The sequence below is a fragment of the Elgaria multicarinata genome, chromosome 3 (assembly GCF_023053635.1).
Source record: "Elgaria multicarinata webbii isolate HBS135686 ecotype San Diego chromosome 3, rElgMul1.1.pri, whole genome shotgun sequence".
In the NCBI taxonomy this organism is placed as follows: domain Eukaryota; kingdom Metazoa; phylum Chordata; class Lepidosauria; order Squamata; family Anguidae; genus Elgaria; species Elgaria multicarinata.
In genome coordinates this window covers 148,444,584-148,459,356 of record NC_086173.1, presented here as the reverse complement: position 1 = coordinate 148,459,356, position 14,773 = coordinate 148,444,584, and the positions used below count along the sequence as shown (strand labels likewise).

The 14,773-nt window shown below is 47.0% G+C and overlaps 1 protein-coding gene across 3 annotated transcripts in view; it reads left to right on the top strand.

Moving 5' to 3' along the window:
- Positions 1 to 14,773, top strand: part of DDR1 (discoidin domain receptor tyrosine kinase 1) — a 75,337-nt gene that overhangs the window by 55,283 nt on the left and 5,281 nt on the right. For 2 of the 3 annotated variants that reach the window (XM_063122297.1, XM_063122299.1), the window contains 6 exons: positions 3,646 to 3,756; positions 4,210 to 4,448; positions 8,272 to 8,399; positions 10,351 to 10,551; positions 11,927 to 12,161; positions 13,923 to 14,072. In XM_063122297.1, the coding sequence (XP_062978367.1) occupies positions 3,646 to 3,756; positions 4,210 to 4,448; positions 8,272 to 8,399; positions 10,351 to 10,551; positions 11,927 to 12,161; positions 13,923 to 14,072 (1,064 nt within the window). The remainder of the gene's footprint in view (positions 1 to 3,645; positions 3,757 to 4,209; positions 4,449 to 8,271; positions 8,400 to 10,350; positions 10,552 to 11,926; positions 12,162 to 13,922; positions 14,073 to 14,773) is intronic. The other variant, XM_063122298.1, reaches the window with a different exon arrangement.

The window sequence follows — 14,773 nt, the reverse complement described above, 5'->3', positions numbered from 1 at the left end:
ATTGTATTGAAAAGGGAATTTCAGCAGATGTTATTGGTATGCATGCAGCACCTGGTGAAATTCCCTCTTCATCCCAACAGTTAAAGCTGCAGGAGCCCTGCCTTCTTTTGTATCTGGTTAAGAGGGCAGGGCTCCTGCAACTTTAACTGTTGTGACGAAGAGGGAATTACACCAGGTGCTGCATGCATACCAATAACATCTGCTGAAATTCCCTTTTCTGTACAACTGTTAAAGGAATAGGAGCCCTGTTATCCTTTCCATATGGTCACCCTATATTATATTTTTAATCCTCCCAATAACAAACATTCTCTGAGTGGATTACAAACAGGCAAAAGACTAAAATGCTATACAAACAGTTAAAAATATAAAATAAAAATATTTAAAAGAATAAAAGACAATACAAGACTAACAGCACAGGAATAGCTAAAGCATACAATCTAGAACTAAAATCTAGGTCTCTAAAAATCATGGGAGAAGAAAAAAGGACTTTGCCTGTCACTGAAAAGATAATATATATGTATATATCTCTATCTATCTATCTATCTATCTATACACACACACACACACACACACCCCTACCTACCTACTTACCTACCTGCCTACCTTTCTTCTACTGGATCAGCCTTCCTCAACCTGGGGCGCTCCAGATGTGTTGGACTACAACTCCCAGAATGCCCCAGCCAGCTCTGCTGGCTGGGGCATTCTGGGAGTTGTAGTCCAACACATCTGGAGCGCCCCAGGTTGAGGAAGGCTGTACTGGATGAACAGTTACAGATATAAAAAAAAGCACCAGTAGTTCAGCTCAGCAAATCCTGCAACCACTGAGATAGTGACTTGGACGCACAATCACTGCAGCCCACCCTGGTTTATTTAAGCCAAATTGCCAATTCATAGAATCATAGAATAGTAGAGTTGGAAGGGGCCTACATGGGGCCATCATGGCTTCTCATGCCTCCCTAAACCAGCGAGGCTGGCTTGTTGGAGTAGTTAACAAACCACCCCACAACAGGACATGGGTTCTGGGTGTTTCGATAACCACCCCAGCAAGGCACCCTTGCCAGGTTCGGATATCACACCAACCTACACCCAGCCAGGATAATAAGGGAAATGAGCTGGCATGTCATAGGCATCTGCAGGGTGGTTAACGAGCCACTGTGGCTTATTAATCACCCAAGTGCTGGGTGGAGCAGGCCAATGGCTCATAATGCAGCTGCTCTAATTGTTCAGAGTTCGTTTGCTTTTAGATAGCTAGCAAGAAGGATGGAAAAAAGGATGAGGGTGTTCAAGGCTGGTTGATGTAGCCGGAGGGGGATGGAAGAACCAATGTAGGAATGGTGGGTGAATGTTCTTAACGCATTGCTAGGGTTTTCCCCCCTTGCATGTATCAATATACTGTTGTATATTGATAGGCTTTTGCTGTGAACTGATACCAAGCTGTGAATTTTGGGTGACTCTCAAGGAAGGAAAGAAGGAAGCAAAGTGAGGGCATCAGCTTAGTTTGTTCACTGTATTTAAAAGGATGTGGGAATTGTTTTCAAGCCAACAGACAATGGGCCAGTCTACCTGTCTAGCAAAATTTAAGTCATAAAGCCCTTCCTGGCCTTCACCAATTCATATAGCAAGTAGGTGGTTCAGCTTTTTTTTATGCTTCACCATATAAAAGCGACTCCATGCAAATAGAGAGCTTGCACACTGAAGAGGGTGAGATGTGCTAGTTTTCTACATGCAAGGAGAGACCTTTTACATGAAGGAGCATGCAGAGGGTGACCACATGAAAAGGAGGACAGGGCTCCTGTTCAGTTGCAGAGAAAAAGGAATTTCAGCAGGTGTCCTTTGTATGCATGCAGCACCTGGTAGAATTCCCTCTTCATCGTAACAGTCAAAGCTGCAGGAGCCCTGCTCTCTTTTGTATCTGGTCACACTTGGCAGGGCTCCTGCAGCTTTAACTGTTGGGATGGAGAGGGAATTTCACCAGGTGCTGCATGCATACAAATGACACTTGCTGAAATTCCCTTTTCAATACAACTGTTAAAGATACAGGAGCCCTGTCCTCCTTTCCATAGGGTCATCCTACACATGCAATAATGTGACAGCACCTGAAGTCTGGACCGTTATAGTCTAGAAAGCACTCCTAAGTACAAGATTTTGCTGATCGATTCAGAAAGTAAAGGACAGGGAGAACTGGGAATGGAAGCAAAAGGTGAAATAAAAAAGTGGCATAAATGAAAATATGTAGAGTGAGAAATAAGGGTATCAGACCCTCTCCCATTTTCCTCTCATTTGCAAGTATGGGTGCACCTCTCCCACCCACTTCTATTGCATTTGTTCTCTTCCCCCATTTCATCTTGCCTGCATGTTCAGCTCCCTGCCAAGAAACATGAGGGGCTGTACATTTCTGGCAACTGCCCCAAGGTCGGTTAAGACTGTCATCTGAGGCCTAATGTGCAGAAACAGCAGACAAGTTGGTAAAACTGTTCTTGGATTGTACCACTTCATACTGTCAGGAGGGGTTTCACCAGGTTGAATGCTTTCTCTTCCAGGGGAAGCTGTGCAGGGCACGATTCCTCTAGAAGTCTTCTCCCTAACATTTTGGCTGCTTTTGCACGCAGCGCTAAGCCACGGTTGATATTAACTATGGTTTGTTGCTTTTGCTGTGAGTCATCTTGGAGACAAACTGCAACTTGCTTTCTATATTTTTTTTTCCCTTCCACTGATTTTTGCCAGCCTTTTTGTTTTTAGGCTTCCCGTTGTGGGCACCTCTGTTTCAGGGTGGACAGCAGTGCAAACAATTTGGGGTTCAGACATCACAACAGGATGTAGTTTAAACAAGCCAGACTTCATAAGCCAACAACAAATTATGGCTGCTGTTTGGGGTTTGTAGCTGGTTAACAAACCACGGTTTGCTTGCAGGGATTTTAACAAAACACATTATGGCTTTGCGCTACGTGTGCACCAGACTTTTGTTTTCTCTGTATTCAGTTGTGTGATTCTTCCACCTGCACTCTGAAGCAGAACAATCCAGAAACTATTTTATCACCTCACCTGCTCTTTGTGTGAACGAGGCCTTAATTCTGGGGAGTTCTGTGTCTTGTCATAGGCCTTAGCTAGACCTAAGGTTTATCCCAGGATCGTCCCGAGGTCGTCCCTGCCTGCTCCCGGGATCCCCTGTGTGTCATTTAGATGCACAGGGATGACCCCGGGACGATCCCGGGGTAAACCTTAGGTCTAGCTAAGGCCTTAGAAGGCTGAGAACGTTTAGTGATTTGCTTGCTAATGGGTTGAAAACAGAGAGGCAGAGTGGGGAAACAAGAGTAAACTTCCTGGGGATCTTTTCAGGGAAGGGACGATGTAGCGAGTCAGAGCGGAGGGCTAGAAAAGCCAGGACTCCTGGGTTCCTTCCTTCAGTCCAAAGTGCTAATGATGGCATGTGTGCACCATTATACCATATGTCATTTGGCGTCTGCGTCTCTTGCTGCTGTGTTTGGGCTGAGAGGCCTCAGAGGGACAGGAATCCCTAAAGTGCTGCCTCTTCTCTGTGTCACGCCTTCCCTTTCGTATGCGTCTCTCCATCCGTCTGTCTGTCTGTCCGTTCCTCATCCGTCCGTTTGTCTTCTCCACCCACCCGCCCTCCCCTTCTCCCGACAGCTCTGCTGCTCAGCAACCCGGCTTACCATCTCTTCCTGGCCACTTATGCCCAGCCAATGGGAAGGCCTGCTTTCCCGCCACCCAACCGGGTTAAGCCAATCAACACCAATGGTAAGGAGGGCGCCAAGCTGGTGTGGCGTGACTGGGAACTCGGGTGGCCACACTCCAAGCTAAGAACCCTTCTGCCGCCTGCAATTTCTCTCCCTCTCGCCAGGGGGTGCTGTCTGTCTCCATCTCTTCTTTGCCCTGCCATTGTCTGTCCCCAGTTCATCTCCCTCTTGTCTATCCTGTGCATGGCTCTAACCCCTCTCGCTCAGACAACGTTTAACCTTCAGCTTTGCAGGTTCTGCGATGCAGCAGCTTCTGGGCTGGGTTGGGGTGGGTGGGTGGGAGGGCAGGAATTCCGGCAGGGCTCCTTTGGTCCAAAGTTGAGACACAGCTGGCTCTGAGCTTGCGATGGCTGCTGGGTCCCTCCAAAAGCAGCCGTCTCTGGGGTGGAGCAAACACTTCCCTGCGCTAACCGCCGAGATGCACTCACTCTTCTCTCTCTCTTTCCTTCCCCAGCATGTGGGGTTGACTACATGGAACCAGAAACCGCAGCCAGCCAGCCGGGCTTCCAGAACAACGTCCCTCATTATGCTGAAGCTGACATCATCAACCTGCAAGGAGTGACCGGTGGGAATACGTACGCCGTACCGGCCGTGGCGGTGGACGCCCTCACCGGCAAGGACATGGCCCTGGGCGAGTTCCCCCGGGAGCGGCTCATCTTCAAGGAGAAGCTGGGCGAAGGGCAGTTTGGAGAGGTACCATCAGCACTACATGTTTCAGCAGAGGGAGACAATTTTAAATGTTTGTTTGTTTATTTGTGTCATTTTTATCCCGCTCTTCAGCCAAAAGAGCTTCAGCTATTGGGCGGTATAAAAATGTAATTTTGTTGTTTATTCGTTCAGTTGTTTCCGACTCTTCGTGACTTCAAGGACCAGCCCACGCCAGAGCTTTCTGTCGGCCATTGCCACCCCTAGCTCCCCCAAGGTCAAGTCTGTCACCTCCAGAATATCATCCATCCATCTTGCCCTTGGTCGGCCCCTCTTCCTTTTGCCTTCCACTTTCCCTAGCATCAGCCTCTTCTCCAGGGCATCCTGTCTTCTCATTATGTGGCCAAAGTACTTCAGTTTTGCCTTTAATACCATTCCCTCAAGTGAGCAGTCTGGCTTTATTTCCTGGAGTATGGACTGGTTTGATCTTCTTGCAGTCCAAGGCACTCTCAGCATTTTCCTCCAACAAATGTAATAAATAAATAAATAAATAAATAAATAAATAAATAAGACTCCCAGAGCAACTTACAAGGATTTCGTCTTAAGAGAGTCGCTGCCATCAGGTTGACAATCTAAAAGCTGTGGCACAAAAGGGAAAGGGATTGGGAGGGAAGAGGAAGAAAGTAAACACGTCTCTGGTCAATGTATTGAGCCAGTTGGTCTTCCGTATGCCATGATGCTTTCCCAGGGGCTGTCTTAATGTCGTCTTTGCCCCGGGGTGGCTCTGAATCTGCGCTGCGACAGTTCTATGATGCAGCCGCCGATTTGGAGCCACCCTGGGGCAAAGAGCCGAAGACCTCAACTTTTCCTGGCCGAATGAGTTCAGTCCTCGCTTGTGCGCTGCGCCTGGGGGCATTCCCGGGCAGAGGGCGACCTCTCGTTCGCCTCTGGAAGCCTCCCGGAACGTCGCGCGCCACATGTAGGCAGAGGGGGAGGATCCCGCGGTCACCATATCACGAGATCCTCCCCCCTCTCTCCCAGAAAGCTGGAAGGTCTAGACATGCCCACAGAGAAGATGGAAACAGGTGGAGGGGAGGCAAGCGGAAGATGGAGCAACAGGGCACAACGGAAGAGACAGGAGCAAAACGGGAAGCACAGCAGCACACCTGGAACTCAGCACAGTATTTTTCTTGCAGGTCCCACTTGCACTAAATATTAACTTCAGAAATCTCTGCTAAACCTCAGCTGCCTGGCAGCTGAAATCTACGTTCAGCTTGCAACTGTGTGCTTCCAGCGCCTTGGAGCTCCTTTAGTAAAATTGCCTTAACATGCAAAAGGACTGCAGAGTTTGCAGAGCAGTTGAGTTGTGTGACTCTAGGGCCTTGTTTTTGTTTTGCATTGATTGCTCCTCTTTGGCTTTCTATATTAATTGCCTGTGGCGGTGGTTAGGAAATGCCCTTGAAGGGGAAGAAGCAAAATGAGAGATGCTTCTCATTACCTTTGAGAGAGAGAGAGAGAGAGATGAAGAGTAAGCCAAAGCTGAAACCCTATATCCACTTATCTCAGCGAAAGCCCTATTGAGTGGACATGTATAGGATTGTGCTGTGAATCAAGTAACGTACAAGAATTTCAAATGGATAGGTTCCTGCCAAACTGGTTTATAATAATAAAACAACAACATTCATATTATGATTAACATTAATATTTATTATCTTCTGTTTAAAGAAGATGTTTGACAGATAGGATCCGTTTTTGTCCCTTTGGTTCTTTCTGATTCTTTTTCTGTCTTGTTCTTTCTCTACTCTCTGCTTTCCATCGGCCCTCTTCCATTCTGCTTGCTTTCTGCTTTTGTCTGCTGCCAACACCAACGTTCCACCCTTTGCTGATAACAGGCCTAGTCCTTTACGCACCCCTCTCCACATCTTTCTCAATTCCTCAGTCTCCCCGGTTCTGGTTCATCTGTGGAAGCTACAGCCTCATGCAATCTCACGCTCTAACTGATTTGCAGTCCTGGCCTTGTAAAACAGTCCCTTTAGGGGGCATATTCCGGAGAGGGACATTTTCAGAATTCTAACTCCTTTCTTTGCATATCATTTTAGAAAATGATTTTCAGTCTAAGATGATGGAACTGGGCAGGTGGGAGGGGCAATTTTGTCATTTGCGGGGAGAAGTAGATGTTGGGGGCGGGCAGAGACAGAATAGAATAGAATAGAATAGAATAGAATAGAATAGAATAGAATAGAATAGAATATTTATTTCTTACCCGCCTCTCCCTCTGGATCGAGATGGGGAACAACATTAAATACAATATCACCATAAAATTCATAAAACTGATTAAAAACATATATAATATATACACTATTCAAATAACAATTGGACATATTAAAAAAACATCTGGGTAGGCCTGCCAGAAGAGATCAGATTTTATTTATTTATTTATTTATTTACATTTATATACTGCCCCACAGCTGAAGCTCTCTGGGCGGTTCACAAAAGTTAAAATAGCAAACATTAAAAAGTATACAAAATATTATAAACCACCCAAAACATAAAAACAACAGTATAAAACAAAAGCAACTTTATGGCTTTCTTAAACGCGGCAAGACTATTAAGTTGACGAATCTCTCCCGGCAGGCCATTCCGCAGTCTGGGAGTGGCAGAAGAGAAGAGAAGGTCCTCTGGGTAACAGTTGTCAGCCTAGGTTAATGGGCAGAATGTGTCAGGGGACGAGCTTGTCAGGGATGGAGCTTGCTGAATCTGGGGTGCACTGACCATGGGGCCTGACAGGTTAAGCTCAACATCTAAGGTCCTCCTCCAGGTGCCTACTCTGAGGGAAGCACGGAGGGTGGCAACAAGGGAGAGGGCCTTCTCAGTGGTGCCCCCCCCGCCCCCGAATTATGGCATGATCTCCCCGACGAAGCCCGCCTGGCGCCAGCATTGTTATCTTTTCAGCGCCAGGTGAAGACTTTTCTCTTCTCCCAGGCATTTAACAGCATATTTTGAGTTTTAATTGACCCCAGATCTATCTTTAGGTCTGTCTGAGCGTTCAAAGTTGTTTTTCAATGGGTATTGTCTTTGTATGCTGTCTGTTTTTATGTTTTTAAACTTTGTATATCGATTTTTAGTGTTTAATGTTTTAATCTTGTGTAAACGGCCCAGAGAGCTTCGCCCATGGGGTATAGAGATAATGATGATGATGATGATGATGATGATGATGATGGCATCAATAGAATAAAACAATTACATTCCTATTATTATTATTATTATTATTATTATTATTAATTGCATTTTTATACCGCCCAATAGCCGAAACTCCCTGGGCGGTTCACAAAAACTAAAACAATTCAAAGTGTAAAACAAACAGTATAAAAACATGATATAAAATACACATTAAAATGAATTACAACATACCATACATGATTAAAACATCCTGAAAACATTCTAAAATTTCACTGGATAGGCCTGCTGGAATAGATCAGTTTTTATTGCTTTTTTAAATTCTAAAAGACCGTCAAGTTGACGAATCTCCTCCGGCAGGCCATTCCACAGTCTGGGAGCAGCAGAAGAGAAGGTCCTCTGGGTAACAGTTGTCAATCTAGTTTTTGCTAGCTGAAGTGGATTCTTCCCAGAGGACCTGAAGCACCTAGTTTGTTGAACAGTGTATCTTAGGCTAAAATACTGAATGGCCAAGTAAAATAATTGACAACTGGCAACCATATTTTCCCCCTCAAGTGTGAAAATGTCTAAGGCCAGCCATGCGGTTTTGTGATGGGAGGACCAAGAGGTGGAGAAAAGGGGCTTTCCTTGCTGACAACCATAATTGTTTTTCCCTCTTCTTTGCTCTCCCCTTGTGATGAATTCCCCTCACAAGGTGCACTTGTGTGAGGTGGAGAACCCTCAGGACCTCCTCAGCTTGGAGTTCCCCTTCAACGTGCGCAAGGGGCGCCCTCTGCTGGTGGCTGTGAAGATTCTGCGCTCCGACGCCACAAAGAACGCCAGGTGGGTGTACAACTCTCCAGATCAAATGCAACGAAATGCAGTCATTGAATCGTAACGCTAAAAGTCACTGGATGGCACCGTATGATTCATTCAGTTCTGCACTAACACTGGGTTATTAATGTTACTCTAGCCATATGCATGTCTGTAATATTAATTTAGACCCTTGGTTCATCGAGCCCAGAACTGTCTACTACACAGTCTTGGAAACATTCTTTCCCACTGATGCTAGCAGAGATTTTTTTTCACTTGGGGACACTAAGGATCGAAAGATCTTGTGCATGCAAAGCTTGTGTTCTGCCACTGAATGGCAAGCCTTCTCCTGCAGAGGTTTATCGATTCTCGTCCATAAAACATCTGAGAACGGCGCCTCCACAGACCTTGAGAGCAGTGGAGGCTGGTGACTTCGATATCAGGAGGGCGGGGAATCTGCTCCCAGTTTCAGTCAGAGCCAATCAGAACTCCAAAGGAGCTCTTCATGGTGTGAAAGCCAGAGCGGATTCATTGCCCCAGTGACAAAGAATCATAGAACAGTAGAGTTGGAAGGGGCCTATAAGGCCATCGAGTCCAACCCCCTGCTCAATGCAGGAATCTACCTTAAAGCATACCTGACAGATGTTTGTCCAGCTGCCTCTTGAAGGCCTCTAATGTGGGAGAGCCCACCACCTCCCTAGGTCATTAGTTCCATTGTCATACTGCTCTAACAGTCAGGAAGTTTTTTCCTGATGTCCAGCCACCAGCCTCTACTGTGTGAACGTTACCAGCTATTCTTCATATTTTTAATCTTTACTTCTCCTCCTTTGGATTTTGTTTAGCCCTACCTTAGGCCAAGGCCAATGGGGTGCAAGGGAAGTTGTCCGTGGCTGCAGGCGCCGAGTTAGGCAGGGGCCTCACCTAACAGCTGGTGTCGCCCCATTGCTGGGGCCAGCCATTTCATCTCCTCTGTTCAAGACCAGTCATTTTGGCCTGGCCTGGGAAATGATTTGAATGGAACACAGCCTTGATGTTAAGTAACTTCAGGTAGTGCTCCCTAATCACTTCTGCATGAGCAGAGTTCAGCTTTCATTCTTGCCCCTGCTTGATCAGAGGGCACAATCCAACCGTAGCCCTTCTTAGAATAGATTAATAAATCTCATTCATTTCAATGGGTCTACTCTAATTAGGACTTATGTTGGATTTTACCCAGAGTTCCCAGTTCTGCAGAGGCTTCTACTTGCGTTCAAGTGAACACAAGTAGAACACATGCGCCCTGCCTTAAGACCTTCTCCCACAGCATGGGAAGGTCAGGGACGGAGTGGGTGGCAGCAGGGACATTGAGGGTGGGACATGGATGTGCGCCCCCCTCCCCTCCCCACTTTTAGCCCTCATGTGAGCAGTCTGAAGGCCTGCATCGGGCTCTAGTGATGAAGAGTTCCCAACTCTGTTTGGGAATAGTGCTCTGGAGTAGGAAAGGCAACATTCATTCATTCGAAGATTTATCCTGTTCCTTAGCCAAAAAAGGCTCCTGGAGCAGCTTCTTTACAATTGGTAAAACAAGACAGTTCCTGCTTGCAGCTGTACAATCTAAAAAGACACAGCAGACAAGGAAAAGGGATGGGAAGGGAAGAGGAAAAAAATGAAGTAGTCTCAGCAGGGCTGGTGGAAAGGCCCTATTTCCCCTCTCATCTTCCTCCGTACAGCCTGTTGGAATGGCTGATGGTAGTGATAGTATGGGCTTGTTTTAATTGGTGGCAAAGTAGTGGGGTGGAACAGGCTGCAGTTATATCCCCTAGCCAAGGCTAAGGTATTGGGAATTGTTGGAGGGGAGAATTTTGAAATGCTGTTGTCAACTTGATGGTCCAAAAATGGAGGAACAATCAAATACCTTTAAATATATCTAAATGCTGGTGACTGGTTTTCTTCCCACGAGAGCCGTGAGTCACCCCTCTGTCTGTGTCCCCTTCTGCTCATGAAGGAATGACTTCCTGAAGGAGGTGAAGATCATGTCTCGCCTGAAGGACCTCAACATTGTGAGGCTGCTGGGCGTGTGCGTGCAGGACGACCCCCTGTGCATGATCACCGAGTACATGGAGAACGGCGACCTCAACCAGTTCCTCAGTGGGCACGAGCTGGAAGACAAGATGGGCGGCAGCCCCAGCGGGAAACCCACCATCAGGTAGGTACCAACCCTGCATACCTGAAAGCCAGATCCAACCATGCGAGGCCAAGGTTAGGTCTGGAATAGGGTGACCCTATGAAAAGGAGGACAGGGCTCCTGTATCTTTAACAGTTGCATAGAAAAGGGAATTTCAGCAGGTGTCATTTGTATATATGGGGAACCTGGTGAAATTGCCTCTTCATCACAACAGTTAAAGTGCAGGAGCTATACTAGAATGACCAGATTTAAAAGAGGGAAGGGCACCTGCAGCTTTAACTGTTGTGGTGAAGAGGGCATTTCACCAGGTTCTCCATATATACAAATGACACCTGCTGAAATTCTCTTTTCTATGCAACTGTTAAAGATACAGGAGCCCTGTCCTCCTTTTCATAGGGTCACCCTAGTCTGGAACAAATGTTCATCTAGCTTCCACTGTACAATACTGCCCTAGACGGAGACAACGTGTGTGGGGCACTTAAGAAATTGAATAAACAAATAAGCAGATTTTGGGAGAAATGTTCAGAAATTCTATAAATTTGGCTTTTCTTTTTCCAAACTAACTCGATTTCCAAAGCCAGCAAAGAGTCCTGAGGCATTTTAAAGGCAAACCAAATTTATTGTGGTATTAATGTCTCATCTGCCTCTTTCGTCGCATACATCTTTAAGCTGCCGCAAGACTCTGTGATGCAAGAGACGAGCATGGCTCCTCTTTTGGAAGGTTCGTCAGTATTCCCAGTGATAGATACCATTTTATTTAGGGGATGAAAAGGAAAAAGACAGAAAAGTCTTGAATTTGGCAAGGGGATGCTGCGAACCGATGAACAACCATGCCTTGGGGTTCATGAACAAGATTTCGTATTTGAACATTTTAAAAGTAGCTGTCAGAGTCAAATTTTCAAAACAAAAATGTGAAATTCAAGAAGTTGTATTGCAATTCTGAAATTTCGACAAATTTCAAACGTGTGAAATTTTATTTCCACTCTAGTGAGAGGGGGCCTATCAAGATAAAAAGTGCTGGGTCAGCCAGCAAAAAGAGAGATATCATGTTTTACTGGATTCACATTTGCTGGATCACTAGAATCCTGAGACAATTTTATTTCAGTTGCATTCCAGCTTAGCCTTCACACAGACCTTGCAGATGTGTTGGACTGCAGCTCCCATAATTCTCAGCCAGTGTGGCCATTATGGGAATTATGGGAGTTGCAGTCGCACTGGGATGGGGAAGGCAGTTCAAGCTTGATTCGTTATGTACTTAAAGGCAAGTCCTCTACCCAGTTCCCCCAGTGTCTGATGGGAATATCCCTCACATCTCTTCTCTCAGCGGGTGTTCTGAGAGTGTTCCTGTGACATGTCTTTGTCCACTCTCCCCCTCCCCCCCCCCCCGGTTACTCAGCTATCCAACCCTGGTCCATGTGGGGGCCCAAATTGCCTCAGGAATGGCCTTCCTGGCCTCCCTCAACTTTGTGCACCGGGACCTGGCTACACGAAACTGCCTGGTGGGCGAAGGGTTCACCATCAAGATCGCGGACTTTGGCATGAGTCGGAATCTCTACGCTGGGGACTATTATCGCATCCAGGGCCGGGCGGTGCTGCCTATCCGCTGGATGGCCTGGGAGTGCATCCTCATGGTAAGAACATCCATCTGGGAGCGTTTCTTTAAGGCACGGGTAAGCAACCGAGTGTCTTCTGGAAGTTTATTTATTTATTTATTTATTTTATTACATTTATATACCGCCCTACAGCCGAAGCTCTCTGGGCAGTTTACAACAATTAAAAATAGTAAACGTTAAAAGTATACAAAAATTTAAAAAACATAAAAACAGTATAAAAACAACAGTATAAAAAGTTGTGGATTACAGCTCCCATAAGCCCCAGCCAGCATGGCAAGTGGTCAGAGATTACTGGAGTTGTAGTCCGAAACATCTGGAGGGCCCCAGGTTGCCCACCCTACTGTAGGAGTTGCACTTTGGGAGGAGGGGTAAGGCCATTACCCAAAGTTGTTTTGGCTCCTCCTTCCTCAACATTACCTTTGTGGGAGGCCGTTTCCTCCTTCGAAATGGCGCCTGTATAAGCTGGTGGCTTCGGTAATCAGCAAAAGCAACGAAGAGTCTGGTGCCACTTTAAAGACTCGTCAATGCATTGATTATGGCATCAGCTTATGCCGTCCCACATTTGTTCGTCTTGAAGGTGCTGCAAGACCCTTTGGGATTTTTGCCTCTACAGACTAACTTGGCAGCCCCTCTGGAAATCGCTGTCGTGGTCAGATTTGCTTGCGAGGGGGACGGCGTGGCGGTTTTGGTGGCTTTATAAAAGGTCGCTCAGGGAAGGGATGGTGCTGCAACAGGATTAGGGACCAGTCGGGCCTTGAGGACTCATTGGTGTGGAGGGTGTGTTGGGAGGCGGAATGGAAGGTACAGAACAGGGATGGGGAGTGTGCGGCATCCAGAGAGGGTTGGACTGGAACTGCCTTTATCTCTCACCATCAGCTATGCTGGCTAAGAATGATGGGAGGTGTAGTCCAAAAACATCTGGAGGCTCACACATTCCCCATCTCAGGTATAACAAACGGAAAGCCAGTAACTCAGAAGGGGACCACTCTAGCCTGTGAAGGGTTCCACAGAGAAACGCATTCCCCAGGAGGAGGAGGAGGAGGAGGAGACAACAAAGCCAAATAAGTAAGGGAGGCTGGATGTTGAGGCAGGAAGGACGAGTCTTGAGGTGAGACATTTCTCTTAAACAAATAAACAATCTGTTCCCTGAAAACTAAAATACTGAATAGTGCAACTGGTCAAATGGGCACAATTTTTTGTGTGTGCATAATGTGTTCTGGTTTTGCTAGCTAGGCTTGGGAAGGCCACAGACACCGTATCCTTGCTTCCTCCGACCACTGAAATGTTTGTGGCTTTCAGCAGACATTAACTTTCCAAGCATGTCTTCACAATCATGTGGACTGGAAACGTCATTATTTTTAAAACCAGGCCGAGAAATTCAGGAAACTGGATCTTGCACCCAGTACTGCTTTCTATGCTGGATCCTGTGGAATTGCAGCATACATCTTAGGTAAACCACCCAGAGAGGTTTGGCTATGGGGCGGTATAGAAATTGAATGAATGAATGATGAAGAAATAAATGAAACGCAGCACTGGCCCTGCTCAAGGCATTGTGCAGCACTGGGGGAAGAACTAAGCCAGAAGCCTTTGGTTTGTGGAGATCTTCTTGGAATTTATCTGGAGTCTTTTGCAAGTGTTTGGGCCACACTGAAGAGGGAGGCAGTGTGTGAGGGGTGGTAGCGAGAGAAGAGGGAGGCGGGGGGGGGAGTGAAATTGTGTGTGTGCGGAGGGGCTCTGGAACCCCATTTTATTCCCCCCCTCCTCTTCCATTTCACTCAGGGCAAGTTCACCACAGCCAGCGATGTCTGGGCCTTCGGCGTCACACTCTGGGAGGTGCTGATGCTTTGCCAGGAGCAACCCTACAGCCAGCTCACCGACGAATCTGTCATTGAAAATGCCGGCGAGTTCTTCCGGCACCAGGGCAAGCAGGTAACCGCACGGGGTGTGTGGGTGTGGGTGTGGGTGGTTGGCTGACTAGCCAGAGGCCACTAAGTGCCTGCTACCAAGGCTGTGGATGTTATGTACAAGACCTTTCGCTGTGTCAATGGACTGACCTAGAAACAAATGCAAAGATGCTAGGACAGGCCTGCAAAAGATGTGACCTGGCAAATTGAAAGCAGCCGGCCCCGGGCTCAATGAAGCTCATGTTTCTCCAATCTGCTGCAAAAACAGGCTGGACGGGGGCAGGTGTGGTGGTTCAAAGCACCTGACAAGCGAGAATACGTGGCTTGTGGGTTGCCTTCAGGTGGGTAGCTTCTGCGTTGTGTAGACCTGATTTCAGGATATGAGGGAGAGGGGGGAATTGCAGAAATGCCAGCGGTCTCACTTAAGGATGTAGGATTTGCCTTGTTGAATCTATCCAAACTGTTTCCATCCCGTTGGTTGATTCTACCACAGCCTTCCCCAATCTAAAGCCCTCCAGACGTGTTGGACTACAGCGTCCATCTTCCCCAGCCATCATGGCCAACATACCTAGAGGGCTCCAGGCTGGGGAAGGCTGCCCTGGCATGTGATCATCAGAGGCAGGCACTCCCATTAAGCATGGAGGATTCATTCTTTGCTGTCCTGGCAGTAGCCCTTGGGAGACCGTCCTGTATGATTCTGCCTGATCATTTTCAAAATCCATCTCA